Raw genomic sequence first — 18,568 nt, 5'->3', positions numbered from 1 at the left:
TGAAAAATTTGCATGAAAAATATTTGTCTCTCGTTGAATGACAACATTGAAGAATTGAAGAATTCCTACTATTGACCAACCACCGACGAAGGCGAGTAGACTTCGGCTTACCTAAAAAAAAAAGTGTGCACGAACAGCCGAAAAAAACACTTTCCGAAGACCAAAACGAACAAAAAAACGTCACAAAACGTCATCATAATATACAGTGCATTCCGAATGTATTCAGATCCCTTGACGTTAAAGCCTTATTCTAAAATGGATTAAATCGTTTTTTTCCCTCATGAATTCCCACACAATACCCCATAATGACAAAGCAAAAACAGGTTTTTTATACATTTTTGCAAATTTATAAAATAATATAAATATCGTATTTACATAAGTATTCAGACCCTTTACTCAGTACTTTGTTGAAGAACCTTTGGCATTACACCCGCGAGTCTTCTTGGGTATGATGCTATAATCCTCTCCCCTGTAACTATTCCCCAGGTCGTTGCTGCAAATGAGAACGTGTTCTCAGTCAACTTACCTGGTAAAATAACGGTAAAAAAAAATAAGCTTGGCACACCTGTATTTGGGGTGTTTCTCTCATTCTTCTCTGCAGATCCTCAAGCTCTGTCAGGTTGTGTGGGGAGCGTCGCTGCACAGCTACTCTTAGATCTCTCCAGAGATGTTCGATCGGGTTCAAGTCCGGGCTCTGTCTTGGCTGTGTGCTTAGGGGGTTGTTCTGTTGGAAGGTGAACCTTCACCCCAGTCTGAGGTCCTGAGCAGGTTTTCATCAAGGATCTCTCTGTACTTTGCTCCGTTCATCTTCCCCTCAATCCTGACTAGTCTCCCAGTCCCTGCCACTGAAAAACATCCCCACAGCATGATGCTGCCACCACCATGCTTCACCATTGGGATGGTGCCAGGTTTCCTCCAGACGTGACGCTTGGCATTCAGGCCAAGGAGTTCAATCTTGTTTCTCATTGTATGAGAGTCTTTAGGTGCCTTTTGGCAAACTCCAAGCAGGCTGTCATGTGCCTTTCACTGAGGAGTGGCTTCCGTCTGGCCACTCTACCATAAAGGCCTGATTGGTGGAGTGCTGCAGAAATGGTTGTCCTTCTGGAAAGTTCTCCCATCTCCACAGAGGAACTGTGGAGGGCTGTCAAAGTGACCATCAGGTTCTTGGTCACCTCCCTGACCAAGGCCCTACTCCCCCGATTGCTCAGTTTGGCCCGGCGGCCAGCTCTTTGAAGAGTCTTTGTGGGTCTAAACTTCTTCCATTTAAGAATGATGGAGGCCACTGTGTTCTTGGGGACCTTCATTCCTGCATAATTGTTTTGTTACCCTTCCCCAGATCAGTGCCTCGACACAATCCTTTCTCGGAGCTCTACGGACAATTCCTTCGACCTCATGGCTTGGTTTTTGCTCTGACATGCACTGTCAACTGTGGGACCTTATATAGACAGGTGTGTGCCTTTCCAAATCATGTCCAATCAATTGAATTTACCACAGATGGACTCTAATCAAGTTGTAGAAACATCTCAAGGATGATCAATGGAAACAGGATGCACCTGAGCTCAATTTCGAGTCTCATAGCAAAAGGTCTGAATACTTATGTAAATAAGGTATCTGTTTTTAGTTTTTAATACATTTGCAAAATTGTCTAAACTTGTTTTTGCTTTGTCAATATGGGGTTTTGTGTGTAGATTGATGAGGGGAAAAAAATATTTAATCTGTTTTAGAATAAGGTTGTAACGTAAGAATATGTGGGAAAAGGGAAGGGGTCTGAATACTTTCCGAATGCACTGTATGCACAAACTGTTTCGGATGGGAAGCATGCAGACACCTTCAGGCCTAAATACACACATCTCCCCTCCCCCAGGCCTTGTCTCCCCCCCCCCACCCCTTCCCTTCTATCTCTCTTCATCTGTCTCAATCCCTCTGCTCGTAGATAGTGTAGTGGTGATGAAGAAGATGATGATGGTAGTCTCTCTCAGGACCTCTGGTAGTGATGATAATGATGGTAGTCTCTCTAAGGCCCTCTGGTATGGTGTAGTGATGATGATGGTGGTGGTTTCTATCAGGTCCTCTGGTGGTGGACAGTGTGTAGTGATGATGATGATGATGATGGTGGTCTCTATCAGGTCCTCTGGTGGTGGACAGTGTGTAGTGATGATGGTGGTCTCTAACAGGTCCTCTGGTGGTGGGCAGTGTGTTATTGGAGGTGGTGAGAGCGTTCTACAGCTACTGCAGAGAGATGCTGGGAGAGGAGTCTATCACCAGCACTGGCCTGACGGGCAACCAACTAACCAGGTGAGAAGACCGGTGCGGAAGAGATACTGTGCCTTCAGAAAGTATTCACACACCTTGACTTTTTCCACATTTTGTTGTGTTACAACGTGGGATTAAAATGTATTTAATTGTCATTTTTTTGTAAACGATCTACACAGTACTCTAATGTCAAAGTGGAAGAAAAATTATAACATTGGTAAAACATTTATGAAAAATAAAACACTAATGCCTTGATTAGAGAAGTATTCAACCCCCTGAGTCAGTACCTTCGGCAGCAAAAATTTGTTTTTATGGGTAACTCTAAGAGCTTTCCACACCTGAATTGTGCAACATATGCCTATTATTCTTTCCAGAATTCTTTAAGCTCTGTCAAATTTGTTCTTGATCATGGCTAGACAACCATTTTCCGGTCTTACCATAGATTTTCAAGCAAATTTATGTCAGAACTGTAACTCGGCCACTCAGGAACATTCACTTTCTTGGTAAGCAACTCCAGTGTATATTTGACCTTGTGTTTTAAGTTATTGTCCTGCTGAAAGGTGAATTCATCTCCCAGTGTCTGGTGGAAAGCAGACTGAACTAGGTTTTCCTCTAGGATTTTGCCTGTGCTTGGCTCCATTCCATTTATTTTTACCCTGAAAAAAACTCCCCTTGCTTCTACATCTGTATTGCTTCCTGTTTTGGGTTTTAGGATGGGTTTCTGTATAAGCACTTTGTGACAACTGCTGATGTAAAAAGGGCTTTATAAATACATTTGATTAATTAATGATTACAAGCATACCTATAACATGATGCTGCTGCCACCACTATGCTTGGAAATATGGAAAGTGGTACTCAGTAATGTGTTGTAATGTTTGGGGCAAATCCAAAACACTTTGTATTCAGGTCAAAAAATGAATTGCTTTGCCACATTTTTTGCAGTATTATTTTAGTGCCTTGTTGCAAACAGGATACATGTTTTGGAATATTTGTTAATCTTTACAGGCTTCCTTCTTTTCACTCTGTCAATTAGGTTAGTATTGTGGAGTAACTACAATGTTGTTGATCCATCCTCAATTTTCTCCTATCACAGCCATTAAACTTTGTAACTGTTTGAAAGTCACCATTGGCCTCATGGTGAAATCTGAGCGTTTTCCTTCCTCTGGCAACTGAATTAGTAAGGACGCCTGCATCTTTGTAGTGACTACGTGTATTGATATACCATCCAAAGTGAACTTATTTAGGCTTGTCATAACAAAGGGTTTGAAAACTTATTTTCTCAAGACATTTCAGCTTTTCACAATTAATTAGCCCGACTAACCGGTGCCCCTGCACGTTGACTCTGTACCGGTACCACCTGTATATAGCCTCGCTACTGTTATTTTCACTGTCATTTGACTGTTTCTTTACTTATCTATTGTTTACCTAATACCTATTTTTTACTTAAATTGCACTGTAAGCATTTCACCTGCTGTTTTCGGCGCACGTGACAAATAAACTTTGATTTGAATTACACTGAACAAAAATATAAACTCAACATGCAAAGTGTTGGTCCCATGTTTCATTAGCTGAAATAAAAAAATAACAGAACTTTTCCATATAGTATGCACAAAAAGCTAATTTGGTGGACAGTGTGTAGTGATGCTTATTTTGCTAAAATTTTGTGCACAAATTTGTTTACATCCCGGTTAGTAAGCATTTCTCCTTTGCCAAGATAATCCATCCACCTGACAGGTGTGGAATATCCAGAAGCCGATTAAACAGCATGATCATTACACAGGTGCACCTTGTGCTGGGGACAATAAACGGCCACTTTAAAATGTGCATTTTTGTCACACAGCACAATGCCACAGATGTCTCAAGTTTTGAGGGAGTTTGCAATTGGCATGCTGACTGCAGGAATGTCCACCAGAGCTGTTGCCAGAGAATTGGATGTTCATTTCTCTACCATAAACTGCCTCCAACGTCGTTTAAGAGAATATGGCAGAACTTCCAAACGGCCTCACAACCGCAGATCACGTGTAACCATGCCAGCCCAGATCCTCCACATCCGGCTTCTTCAACTGATGGACTAGGAGTATGACTGTCTGTAATAAAGCCCTTTTGTGAGGTAAAACTCATTCTGATTGGCTGGGCCTGGCTCCCCAGTCATAGGCCCACCCATTAATGCACCCCTGCCCAGACAAGTGGAATCCACAGATTAGGGCCTAATGATTTATTTCAATTGACTGACTTCTTTATATGAACTGTAACTCAGTAAACTATTAGACATTGTTCCGTTTACATTTTTGTTCAGTATAATCTATAAAAAATTCAAAAAACATCTTTCCACTTTGACATTGTGGGGTATTGTGGAGGCCAGTGACGCAATCTCAATTTAATCAATTTTAAATTCAGGCTGTAACACAACAACATTTGGAAAAAATCAAGGGTTGTGAATACTTTCTGAAGGCACTGTGAGTGGAGAATAAACTCATATCTAAATGAATGTTATTTATTGGGAATGGTTGTCCTTATATCCTAACAGTTTTCTAAAAAGAGAGTGACATGATAGTGACTTCGAGGATGTATTTGTATTGTGTTGTCTGTGCAGTAAAATAAAAGAAAACAAGAACGCGTCAGAGATCATAAAGACAGTGAACATGCTGGTGAGCTCCATGAACAGTGATTTCCTGTGGGATTACATGACCTGCCACTTCTGCACCTGCCTCAGGTAACACCTCTACTAACCCTTACTGTACCTCCTCTGGAATAGTCATAGTAGCTTTAATGTTATAAAGCATATTTCTCAAACATTGTTTAACTGCTCTCTCTCTCTTCCTGTCTCTGTCTCCATAGTGACCTAGCTGACCTGCCGCTACCCACTCTGCAGTATCAGAGTGCCTCTCCTGCTCCCTCTGTCACAGAGATCTCCACACTCATCATATTTCTAATGGATGTTATCCCTCTGGTACACTCTCTCTCTTTCTCTCTCTCTCTCTCTCTCTCTCTCTCTCTCTCATTGGTCGGGTTCTCTGTGTCTCTCTCTTTGATTGGTCCGTTTCTCTGTGTCTGGTCCAATAGGAGCTCCATGCTGACATCCAGTCTCAGTTCCTGCCCCAGATGTTGTGTCGCATGCTGAACGCGCTCTGCACCCACATGACTTCCCTGGACTTATTGGAGCTCACGCAAGGCCTGCACGCCTGCTTCAAGGTGCTCAGTAAGATCCAGATGCCCGTGGCGCATATGGACATGGAGGAGTCACAGACACAGGAAGTGGAGGCACAGGAGGAGAGCTTTGAATATGTTCAGGTCAGAGAGAGAGAGAGAGTGTGTGTGTGTGTGTGTGTGTGTGTGTGTGTGTGTGTGTGTGTGTGTGTGTGTGTGTGTGTGTGTGTGTGTGTGTGTGTGTGTGTGTGTGTGTGTGTGTGTGTGTGTGTGTGTGTGTGTGTGTGTGTGTGTGTGTGTGTGTGTGTGCGTGCGTGTGCGCAGTGGTTCAGATAAGCTATGACATGTATTGAGAGTAGAAGAAAAATGGGAGTTAAGGATGCAGCATTACAGAGGTACTTCAGAAAGGACATGCCTTTAGGTCAGGATGCTGTGCCCTTAGGTCAGGATACTGTCTGGGAGGTGATCTGTCTGACCGAGGGATAACATTTCTGGTAGGGTACTATACTACTCTTGTCTTGATCTTAGATCCTGACTGTACACAGGCCGGCCAATCACATGCTTAACATTTCACTGTCCATTCAGATGTAATAGTTTTTTTTGCCAAGGTCTGGAGTCCAGCTGTAACATTGACCTGTCTGTCTGTCACATAGACACAGCTCCCACTGATCTCTAGCTTTGTTCAGTCACTGACTGGACCGTGATGGGATTTCTCCTTGAAAATTAATGGATATTTGAGAAGTTTAAGGACAAGGAGATGGTTCTTTAACAGTCCTTTTAGGTCATTTTACACTCTCCCTCAATGGTGATAATCTGGTTGGATCATACATTTTCTACCCTACAGGACGTGGACAAGGAAAGGGATGAGGAGGATAATGATGAAGATGGTGGTAAGGTCAACGGTAACCATGACAACACAGAACCAGAGGAAGAACCTAAACTGAATGGGGACATGGAGTACGAGACTGGTCCAGGAGAGGGAGAAAGCCCCTTCCTGCCCCTTCGGTCTGAAGACAGCGGATTGGGCATCAGCGCCTCGCCGTCAGAGCTGCACTTCCTACCAGGGGCGGGCCTGGGCCCTGAGGAGGCAGGGATTGTGAAAGAGGGCGAGGGCGTGTGGAGGAAGGGGGGCAGTGTGGAGACCATAACCCAGTATCTGCAGGATATCCTGGCCTTCATCACCAGCAGGTAGAGAACACTATCACATCAGGGAAACATAATCATCAACTCTTAACAAACTTTATCTGTCTCTTTCTCTCACTATACTGGATTCGCTAAATGTACAGTAGCCCTTATCCAATTAGCTAAACACTAACTGCAACAAACACAAAAGTGCATGTTGTCAGTTACAGTAGTATAGAGCACAGAATATCTTCCACAATAACTGCACTAAATGTATGAAATAAGGAATAAGAGTACTCAATCTAGAGCCAAATATAAAATCAAGTTACTACAATGCAATTGTATGCTTAATATTACTCAGCTAGGTATCCCTAGGGAGAAATAGCATTGAAGCTAATGCAAAGTAACTAACCGCGAACTCAATTATTCATCTTTTACAGAAACATGAAAATGGTGTGATAAACATTTACCTTGTGTTAATAAACAAATGTACTTACAGACATTGTGTCAGACAGGCTTATAAAGAAGGATGTTGAAGGATTGTAACTACTCACACTTGCACATCTTACACATTGCTTCACTTCTAAAATAAAAACATTGCTTCACTTCTGAAACTGCTTCTGTCACATGACACAAACAGGTCAATTCTAGACTGCTGAACTTAAACTGCCACTAGGGGGTTCTAAACAACTAACAGGTCTAGAAAACTCACTCTCTATGTCTCTGTCTACCTCGCTCTCTCTCCAACTCTCTCTTTCTCTCTCCCCTCTCCTTCCTTCTCTCCCCTCCCAGGTACCTGCTTGTTCAGGTGGAGGATGTCAGGGGGCAGGAGGAGGCTGTACAACCCGACCCCGCTGCCCTCTCCCCTGGTCTGAAGTCCTCGTTCCGAGAGGGCCCTCAGATCACCACCACCCAGATCAAAGACAAGCTAGCCGAGCTCTTCACCCCCAACAAACACAAACCACGTGCCACCTCAGACCCCCCTGTCCCAGACCCCCCTACAGAGAGGAAGAAGGGGCGAAGGTGTGCAGGAGGAGGGGTGGACTGGGGGGCAGGGTACATGCCCCGGAGCAGGGTGGAGATTTCGGAGGAGTGTCGACAGGCGTTCACGGCAGCGTGCCACCTTCTGTTGGAGTCTACCACCTTCCCCCTGTACCTGAGTGAGGGGGAGAGCCATGGGCTCTATAACGACATGTTCAACCATACAGGTGATGTCACTGTATTAACTTTTACCCAATAATAGTTGTTTACCCATACCCTAATACGGCTTACTAACAGGGTTGATTTGACTACTTTATGATGCTTAAAGTCAGCACCCTGATATACTTTCCTAATCGTTGAACATATTGAATGTGAAGTCACCAACATGTTTTTTTTTTATCTTACAGTTGAAATCGGAAGTTTACATACACCTGAGCCAAATACATTTAAAATCAGTTTTTCACAATTCCTGACATTTAATCCTAGTAAAAATGGCCTTTCTTAGGTCAGTTAGGATCACCACTTTATTTTAAGAATGTGAAATGTCAGAATAATAGTAGAGTGATTTATTTAAGCTTTTATTTCTTTCATCACATTCCCAGTGGGTCAGAAGTTTACATACACTCAATTAGTATTTGGTAGCATTGCCTTTAAATTGTTTAACTTGGGTCAAATGTTTCGGGTAGCCTTCCATAACCTTCCTACAATAAGTTGGGTGAATTGTGGCCCATTCCTCCTGACAGAGCTTGTGTAACTGAGTCAGGTTTGTAGGCCTCCTTGCTCGCACATGCTTTTTCAATTCTGCCCACACATTTCCTATAGGATTGTGGTCAGGTCTTTGTGATGGCCGCTCCAATACCCTGACTTTGTTGTCCTTAAGCCATTTTGCCCCAACTTTGGAAGTATGCTTGGGGTCATTGTCCATTTGGAAGACCCATTTGCGACCAAGCTTTAACTTCCTGACTGATGTCTTGAGATGTTGCTTCAATATCCACATAATTTTACTTTCTGATGATGCCATCTATTTTGTTTAGCGCACCAGACCCTCCTGCAGCAAAGCACACCCACAACATGATGCTGCCACCCCCGTGCTTCACGGTTGGGATGGTGTTCTTCAGCTTGCAAGCTTCCCCCTTTTTTCCTTCGAACATAACAATGGTCACTATGGCCAAACAGTTCTATTTTTGTTTCATCAGACCAGAGGACATTTCTCCAAAAAGTACGATCTTTGTCCCCATGTGCAGTTGCAAACCATAGTCTGGCTTTTTTATGGTGGTTTTGGAGCATTGGCTTCTTCCTTGCTGAGCGGCCTTTCAGGTTATGTCGATATAGGACGCGTTTTACTGTGGATATAGATACTTTTGAACCTGTTTCCTCCAGCATCTTCACAAGGTCCTTTGCTGTTGTTCTGGGATTGATTTGCACTTTTCGCACCAAAGTATGTTCATCTCTAGGAGACAGAACGCGTCTCCTTCCTGAGCGGTATGACGGCTGCGTGGTCCCATGGTGTTTAGACTTGCGTACTATTGTTTGTACAGATGAATGTGGTACCTTCAGGCGTTTGGAAATTGCTCCCAAGGATGAACCAGACTTGTGGAGGTCTACAATTTTTTTCTCTGAGGTCTTGGCTGATTTCTTTTGATTTTCCCATGATGTCAAGCAAAGAGGCACTGAGTTTGAAGGTAGGCCTTGAAATACATCCACAGGTACACCTCCAATTGACTCGAATTATGTAAATTAGCCTATCAGAAGCTTCTAAAGCCATGACATCATTTTCTGGAATTTTCCAAGCTGTTTAAAGGCACAGTCAACATAGTGTATGTAAACTTCTGACCCACTGGAATTGTGATACAGTGAATTATATGAAATAATCTGTCTGTTAACAATTGTTGGTGTGTCATGCACAAAGTAGATGTCCTAACCGACTTGCCAAAACTATAGTTTGTTAAGTGGTTGAAGAGTGGTTGAAAAACGAGTTTTAATGATTCCAACCTAAGTGTATGTAAACTTCCGACTTCAACTGAATGTGTTTCTCTTCAGGCAGTGATGTAGACAGCCTGCCTGTGTGGCTGAGGTCCTTGATGACTCTGTGTTGCCTGTCGAGGGACTACCACGTGCAGCACACGGCCATGTCGTCTCTGCTGGAGCTCATCAACCACTCCCAGTCCCTGGCCCTGGTCATTCAGGACAAGACCAGGCGCTACCAGGCCAGCGATGCTAACCCCCTCAGTGGGCGGCTGCAGATGGTCACTATTCCCCCCATCTACCCAGGCCTGCTAAGCACCATCGAGCAGGGCACAGACTTCTACCAGGTCAGGAAACAATTGTCTGCCATGGCAGTTGGCTTGTATTACTGCCACATGAAGAGGGAACATATAAGGGGGCCTAGCTGGTCCGATGTGTTACTGTATAATATGATGAAATATGTCAATTTCCTTACTGAAGATGTCGTCTGTAAAACTCACTTGTACAACAGCATCATCACCTTTTATGTCCGCTGCCTATTACCTCACCAGATCAAGAATGTTTGTCATATGGTGCTGCTGCCTTCAGTTGATCCAAATGAACACCAATCAACCTCACCTCTAACCTTAGACCTCTGTGACCCCATGCAGCGGGTGGCCCAGGTGCTATGGGGTCAGCTGGACGTGGAGCGTCGAGAGCAGCACACCTCCTGTGTGGAGCTCTTCTATCGGCTCCACTGCTTGGCCCCCTCCGCATCCATCTGTGAGGACATCGTCTGCCAGGCTTTATTGCACAGAGACAAGGTACAGAACACACACATATACACACACTAACAAGAGTTTACCGTACTATCAAACAAATTGTGCACTACACGCCTACTGCAAAGATCCATCCTATACCACTATAGCAGGGTTCGGTAAAATGCAGCCCACGGGCCAAAACCGGCCCACAAGTGAATTGTTTAGGCCCCCAAAGTTTTTTGTTAAACAAATAATATATATGTTGGTTTTTGGTAAAATACTGTAAAATCTCCTGGAATTCATCTAAAAATGTGTTTAATGTAGGAAATCTGTTCCCAATAGAGTTTTCCCGGTGTTTTACAAATGTTCCATCCCGAGAATAAATCAGTTTTCTCCTAGATAATCCGGTATTTCCCGCCAAAACCGGAAGTGTCATTTATAAAGCATATAAATATGTCTGGATTTCATTCAAGCTATGATCAGCATGAAAATTAAAGCCTGATGCTACCTGAGCCTGATGAGTCATACACTACAGACATTTTATGTACCCTACATTAAAGACATTTTATGAGCCCAAGCCCAAATTATTGTGCCGTCATCCAATACATAGCCTATGGTGACTCCCTGCTTAGTCTAGCTTTTCCCGAGACTCCAAGAGCTAAGGAGTGTTTTTTTAAGGAGAGAGGCCAGCAGAGCGCAGGTGCGTATTGAGCAAGAGGCTATAAATTAGAACTGTATGCATAACCTTTCATTCATGAGCTAAAGGCTATACTGCATTGAATTTATTACCTGAAAGAGGTAGGCTAGGACATCTATATATCTATCTATCGTGAACAGGAATATCTATTTTGATTGGAATTGATGAAGAGACAAAATGACAGTGAGTGCTCAAGTGCGCACTGATTTAAAGCAATTATATTCGAGTGTTAGGCTGTTTTTTAAAACTCTGCAGATGCAAATATCCCAAAAGTATCTTTAGGCTACAATTAAAAAGTAAGGTGACCCCTTGGTGATGTGTAAATTAGTCCTTATATTATATACTGTAGCATAGGCTTTGCTGTAGCAAATGTAGGCTTGTCACAAGAAAATAAGTTACTATGATAAGATGATTCATGTATTGTGAACTGCGCTCCATAGCTTAATGAGATGCACTGTCTGTCCCCACCCTGAGCGTTGATGATTGATAATGCAGATTATTATTTTTCTTTATTTAACTTTATTTAAGTCAGTTAAGAACAAATTCTTAGTTACAATGACAGACTACCAAAAGACCTCCTGCGGGGACAGGGGAATAAAAATACAAAATATAATAAAAATATAGAACATAAACACACATCACGACGAGAGACACCACAACACTACATAACGAGAGACCTAAGACAACAACATAGCATGGCAGCAACACAACATGACAACAACATGGTAGCAACACAACATGGCAGCAACATGGTAGCAACACAACATGGCAACAACATGGTAGTAACACAACATGGCAACAACATGGTAGCAACACGACAACAACATGGCAGCAACACATGGCAGCAGCACAACATCGTAGCAGCACGAAAGATGATACAAACATTATTGGGCACAGACAACAGCACAAAGGGCAAGAAGGTAGAGACAACAATACTTCATGTGAAGCATTCACAACTGTCAGTAAGAGTGTCCATGATTGAGTATTTGAATGAAGAGATGGAGAAACTGTCCAGTTTGAGTGTTTGTTCCAGCTCGTTCCAGTCACTAGCTGCAGCGAACTGAAACGAGGAGCGACCCAGGGATGTGTGTGCTTTGGGGACCTTTAACAGAATGTGACTGGCAGAACGGGTGTTGTATGTGGAGGATGAGGGCTGCAGTAGGTATCTCAGATGGGGGGAGTGAGGCCTACGAGTGTTTTATAAATAAGCATCAACCAGTGGGTCTTGCAACAGGTATACAGATATGATCCGTTTACAGAGGAATATAGAGTGCAGTGATGTGTCCTATAAGGGGCATTGGTGGCAAATCTGATGGCTGAATGGTGAAGAACATCTAGCCGCTCGAGAGCACCCTTACCTGCCGATCTATAAATTACGTCTCCGTAATCTAGCATGGGTAGGATGGTAGCTGGGGTGAAAGAGGAGCGATTACGATAGAGGAAACCAAGTCTATATTTAACCTTAGCCTGCAGCTTTAATATGTGCTCAGAGAAGGACAGGGCACTGTCTAGCCATACTCCCAAGTACTTGTATGAGGTGACTACCTCAAGCTCTAAACCCTCAGAGGTAGTAATCACAACTGTGGGGAGAGGGGCATTTTTCTTACCAAACCACATGACCTTTGTTTTGGAGGTGTTCAGAACAAGGATAAGGGCAGGGAAAGATTGTTGGACACTAAGAAAGCTTTGTTATAGAGCATTTAACACAAAATCCGGGGAGGGCCCAGCTGAGTGTAAGACTATCATCTGCATATAAGTGGATTAGAGAGCTTCCTACTGCCTGAGCTGTGTTGATGTAAATTGAGAAGAGCGTGGGGGCCTCCCTTGGTGACAGGCAGTGGCTGAGACAGCAGATGTTCTAACTTTATACACTGCACTCTTTGAGAGAGGTAGTTAGCAAACCAGGCCAAAGACCCCTCAGAAACACCAATACTCCTTAGCCGGCCCACAAGAATGGAATGGTCTACCGTATCAAAAGCTTTGGCCAAGTCAATAAAAATAGTAGCACAACATTGCTTAGAATCAAGGGCAATGGTGACATCATTGAGGACCTTTAAGGTTGCAGTGACACATCCATAACCTGAGAGGAAAGCAGATTGAATACCAGAGAAAATACTATAGACATCAAGAAAGCCAGTCAGTTGATTATTGACAAGTTTTTCCAACACTTTTGATAAACAGGGCAAAATAGAAATTAGTCTATAACGGTTAGAATCAGCTTGATCTCCCCCTTTAAATAAAGGACGCACAATGGCTGCCTTCCAAGCAATGGGAACCTCCCCAGAGAGGAGAGACAGGTTAAAAAGGTCAGAGATGTGCTTGGCGATAATAGGGGCAGCAACCTTAAAGTACAAAGGGTCTAAACCATCTGACCCAGATGTTTTTTTGGGCTCACATTTAAGGAGCTCCTTTAGCACCTCGGACTCAGTGACTGCCTGCAGGGAGAAACTTTGTAGCGGGGCAGGAGAAAAGAGGGTAGAGCAACGGGGATAGTTGCATTAGAAGGGGTGGGAGATAAGGAAATGTTGGACGGGCAAGGAGGCATGGCTGAGTCAAATAGGAATCCTGACTTAATGAAGTGGTGATTAAGGAGCTCAGCCATGTGCTTCTTGTCAGTAACAACCCCATCAACTTTAAGGGACATGGGCAGCTGTGAGGAGGAGGGTTTATTCTCTAGGTCTTTAACCATTTTCCAGAACTTCTTGGGGTTAGACCCACAGAGAGAGAACTGCTCCTTAAAGTAACTAACTTTGGCCTTACGGATAGCCTGAGTGCACTTATTTCTCATTTGCCTGAACGAGAGCCAGTCAGCCTGAGTATGCGTGTGCCGAGCCTCTCGCCAAATGCAATTCTTTAGGTGGAGTAACTGCAAGATCGCGGTCGACCCAGGGGCTGAACCTGTTTTGAATTCTAATTTTCTTTACGGGGGGGCATTTGTTAACAATACCACTGAAAGTATTAAAAGAATAGCAGAGAGAAGTCCATAGATAAGTCAGATTTACATTTACATTTACATTTAAGTCATTTAGCAGACGCTCTTATCCAGAGCGACTTACAAATTGGTGCATTCACCTTATGATATCCAGTGGAACAACCACTTTACAATAGTGCATCTAACTCTTTTAAGGGGGGGGGGGGTTAGAAGGATTACTTTATCCTATCCTAGGTATTCCTTAAAGAGGTGGGGTTTCAGGTGTCTCCGGAAGGTGGTGATTGACTCCGCTGACCTGGCGTCGTGAGGGAGTTTGTTCCACCATTGGGGTGCCAGAGCAGCGAACAGTTTTGACTGGGCTGAGCGGGAACTGTACTTCCTCAGAGGTAGGGAGGCGAGCAGGCCAGAGGTGGATGAACGCAGTGCCCTTGTTTGGGTGTAGGGCCTGATCAGAGCCTGAAGGTACGGAGGTGCCGTTCCCCTCACAGCTCCGTAGGCAAGCACCATGGTCTTGTAGCGGATGCGAGCTTCAACTGGAAGCCAGTGGAGAGAGCGGAGGAGCGGGGTGACGTGAGAGAACTTGGGAAAGTTGAACACCAGACGGGCTGCGGCGTTCTGGATGAGTTGTAGGGGTTTAATGGCACAGGCAGGGAGCCCAGCCAACAGCGAGTTGCAGTAATCCAGACGGGAGATGACAAGTGCCTGGATTAGGACCTGCGCCGCTTCCTGCGTGAGGCAGGGTCGTACTCTGCGAATGTTGTAGAGCATGAACCTACAGGAACGGGTCACCGCCTTGATGTTAGTTGAGAACGACAGGGTGTTGTCCAGGATCACGCCAAGGTTCTTAGCACTCTGGGAGGAGGACACAATGGAGTTGTCAACCGTGATGGCGAGATCATGGAACGGGCAGTCCTTCCCCGGGAGGAAGAGCAGCTCCGTCTTGCCGAGGTTCAGCTTGAGGTGGTGATCCGTCATCCACACTGATATGTCTGCCAGACATGCAGAGATGCGATTCACCACCTGGTTATCAGAGGGGGGAAAGGAGAAGATTAATTGTGTGTCGTCTGCATAGCAATGATAGGAGAGACCATGTGAGGATATGACAGAGCCAAGTGACTTGGTGTATAGCGAGAATAGGAGAGGGCCTAGAACAGAGCCCTGGGGGACACCAGTGGTGAGAGCACGTGGTGCGGAGACAGATTCTCGCCACGCCACCTGGTAGGAGCGACCTGTCAGGTAGGACGCAATCCAAGCGTGGACCTTGCCGGAGATGCCCAGCTCGGAGAGGGTGGAGAGGAGGATCTGATGGTTCACAGTATCAAAGGCAGCCGATAGGTCTAGAAGGATGAGAGCAGAGGAGAGAGAGTTAGCTTTAGCAGTGCGGAGCGCCTCCGTGACACAGAGAAGAGCAGTCTCAGTTGAATGACTAGTCTTGAAACCTGACTGATTTGGATCAAGAAGGTCATTCTGAGAGAGATAGCAGGAGAGCTGGCCAAGGACGGCACGTTCAAGAGTTTTGGAGAGAAAAGAAAGAAGGGATACTGGTCTGTAGTTATTGACATCGGAGGGATCGAGTGTAGGTTTTTTCAGAAGGGGTGCAACTCTCGCTCTCTTGAAGATGGAAGGGACGTAGCCAGCGGTCAAGGATGAGTTGATGAGCGAGGTGAGGTAAGGGAGAAGGTCTCCGGAAATGGTCTGGAGAAGAGAGGAGGGGATAGGGTCAAGCGGGCAGGTTGTTGGGCGGCCGGCCGTCACAAGACGCGAGATTTCATCTGGAGAGAGAGGGGAGAAAGAGGTCAAAGCACAGGGTAGGGCAGTGTGAGCAGAACCAGCGGTGTCGTTTGACTTAGCAAACGAGGATCGGATGTCGTCGACCTTCTTTTCAAAATGGTTGACGAAGTCATCCGCAGAGAGGGAGGAGGGGGGAGGAGGGGGAGGAGGATTCAGGAGGGAGGAGAAGGTGGCAAAGAGCTTCCTAGGGTTAGAGGCAGATGCTTGGAATTTAGAGTGGTAGAAATTGGCTTTAGCAGCAGAGACAGAAGAGGAGAATGTAGAGAGGAGGGAGTGAAAGGATGCCAGGTCCGCAGGGAGGCGAGTTTTCCTCCATTTCCGCTCGGCTGCCCGGAGCCCTGTTCTGTGAGCTCGCAATGAGTCGTCGAGCCACGGAGCAGGAGGGGAGGACCGAGCCGGCCTGGAGGATAGGGGACATAGAGAGTCAAAGGATGCAGAAAGGGAGGAGAGGAGGGTTGAGGAGGCAGAATCAGGAGATAGGTTGGAGAAGGTTTGAGCAGAGGGAAGAGATGATAGGATGGAAGAGGAGAGAGTAGCGGGGGAGAGAGAGCGAAGGTTGGGACGGCGCGATACCATCCGAGTAGGGGCAGTGTGGGAAGTGTTGGATGAGAGCGAGAGGGAAAAGGATACAAGGTAGTGGTCGGAGACTTGGAGGGGAGTTGCAATGAGATTAGTGGAAGAACAGCATCTAGTAAAGATGAGGTCAAGCGTATTGCCTGCCTTGTGAGTAGGGGGGGAAGGTGAGAGGGTGAGGTCAAAAGAGGAGAGGAGTGGAAAGAAGGAGGCAGAGAGGAATGAGTCAAAGGTAGACGTGGGGAGGTTAAAGTCACCCAGAACTGTGAGAGGTGAGCCATCCTCAGGAAAGGAACTTATCAGGGCGTCAAGCTCATTGATGAACTCTCCAAGGGAACCTGGAGGGCGATAAATGATAAGGATGTTAAGCTTGAAAGGGCTGGTAACTGTGACAGCATGGAATTCAAAGGAGGCGATAGACAGATGGGTCAGGGGAGAAAGAGAAAATGTCCACTTGGGAGAGATGAGGATCCCAGTGCCACCACCCCGCTGACCAGAAGCTCTCGGGGTGTGCGAGAACACGTGGGCAGACGAGGAGAGAGCAGTAGGAGTAGCAGTGTTATCATTGGTAATCCATGTTTCCGTCAGTGCCAAGAAGTCGAGGGACTGGAGGGAAGCATAGGCTGAGATGAACTCTGCCTTGTTGGCCGCAGATCGGCAGTTCCAGAGGCTGCCTGAGACCTGGAACTCCACGTGGGTCGTGCGCGCTGGTACCACCAGGTTAGAGTAGCAGCGGCCACGCGGTGTGAAGCGTTTGTATGGTCTGTGCAGAGAGGAGAGAACAGGGATAGACAGACACATAGTTGACAGGCTACAGAAGAGGCTACGCTAATGCAAAGGAGATTGGAATGACAAGTGGACTACACGTCTCGAATGTTCAGAAAGTTAAGCTTACGTTGCAAAATATCTTATTGACTAAAATGATATAGTACTGCTGGCTGGTGAAATAGGCTAGCTAGCAGTGGCTGCGTTGTTGACTTTGTTTGAAAGTGTAACTGGCTAGGTAACCTCGACAATTACTCTAGACTACACAATTATCTTGGATACAAAGACGGCTATGTAGCCAGCTAAGATCAAACAAATCAAACTGTTGTACTGTAATGAAATGAAATGTAATACTACCTGTGGAGCGAAGCGGAATGCAACTACTCGCTCCAACCCGGAAGTGCGTATCGTAGAGGGAGAGGCAATAGAAGTGTTGTTTCTTGTATTATTGTCTTTTGTGTCTTTAGAGGACTGCTTCACCTTAATGTCCCCTTTCCCTTTTCTTCTGTCCTTATTTTGTCCCACTTTGTCCCTTCTTTGTCCCTTCTGCCAACTAGACACTCCTTGTTAGCTAGCTAGCTTCTTCCAGGAATGTCCCTAGCAACTGCCTAGCAACAGGTAAACAACTTAGCTAGCTAAGAAAACGGTATAATTTTATGAAAAATTGTTACTTTTTCAAAAGCCTTTCTTCTTTGTTAGCTGCTTGTTTGGTCTCCTATTCAGTTTGCAGTTTTCTTTTGATTTTTTTCGATGTACTTTACTCTAAAAAAACATTTAAATTTCAATATTTGTAGGAGCTCATCTTTTCAGCTGCTGCTGCTTAATTTGGAACTCCGGAACATTTATTTAGACATTTAGACATTGCATATAACTTAACAGATATATTTCACGTCATGCTGTTCATTTAAGTAATTTCTTATAATTTACCGGTTTCTCGCAGTTATTTATTCTTTGAAAAGGTAACCCGGTTCCCGCTATTCAACCCTAGTTCCCAAGCATCCCCCCCTCCCCCCAAAAAGAGAGACATAATCAATGTAATCAAGGTATGAAATACAATCTCATTTTGGGAACTCGGGTTGAATAGATTTTCAAATACAATTTCATTTTGGGAACTAGGGTTGAATAGATTTTCAAATAAAATCTCATTTGGGGCTTTGTTGTGGTCAATTTGTAGTGTATCATTTATAATTTTGTTACGGCCCCCCAACCATCCACTCCGACAGAAATCTAGTTGCCTACCCCTGCCCTACAGCATCCCTAACACATTTAAACAAGGCCCTGTAACTAAGAAACCCAGTTTTACACATATCCACCTTACATTGACGAGGAACAAATACATGAAGCCATGCTCATGTGATATGACTAAGAGTAAGTTATCCTGTGTGTTTAACTAACATGTAAATGACGTGTGTGTGTTCCTCAGGCTGTACGGTTGGAGGCCCTACACAGGTTCTCAGTGCTGTGGCACCTGACCAGGGACATCCAGTCAAACCGGACCATGTCTCTGAACCGCTCATTTGACCGGTGAGTACAGAGCTGTAGTGCGGTCAGTGGTTTCCTACAACATCACTCTTTACTACCATGGTGAACCTGTTCTCCTTT

The 18,568-nt window shown here is 44.9% G+C and overlaps 1 protein-coding gene across 2 annotated transcripts in view; it reads left to right on the top strand.

Annotated features, from left to right (window-relative positions):
* The window catches only part of LOC139538733 (protein DOP1B-like), a 53,966-nt gene that overhangs the window by 15,309 nt on the left and 20,089 nt on the right, over positions 1-18,568 (top strand). Inside the window, exons 10-18 of one of the 2 annotated variants that reach the window (XM_071341123.1) lie at positions 2,175-2,295; positions 4,847-4,966; positions 5,092-5,203; positions 5,317-5,544; positions 6,245-6,588; positions 7,315-7,730; positions 9,544-9,815; positions 10,020-10,271; positions 18,390-18,490. In XM_071341123.1, the coding sequence (XP_071197224.1) occupies positions 2,175-2,295; positions 4,847-4,966; positions 5,092-5,203; positions 5,317-5,544; positions 6,245-6,588; positions 7,315-7,730; positions 9,544-9,815; positions 10,020-10,271; positions 18,390-18,490 (1,966 nt within the window). The remainder of the gene's footprint in view (positions 1-2,174; positions 2,296-4,846; positions 4,967-5,091; positions 5,204-5,316; positions 5,545-6,244; positions 6,589-7,314; positions 7,731-9,543; positions 9,816-10,019; positions 10,272-18,389; positions 18,491-18,568) is intronic. The other variant, XM_071341124.1, reaches the window with a different exon arrangement.

This window comes from Salvelinus alpinus, chromosome 14 (assembly GCF_045679555.1).
Source record: "Salvelinus alpinus chromosome 14, SLU_Salpinus.1, whole genome shotgun sequence".
Taxonomy (NCBI): Eukaryota; Metazoa; Chordata; class Actinopteri; order Salmoniformes; family Salmonidae; genus Salvelinus; species Salvelinus alpinus.
The sequence above is the reverse complement of the archived record's forward strand: the minus strand, read 5'-3'. Positions and strand labels throughout refer to the sequence as shown.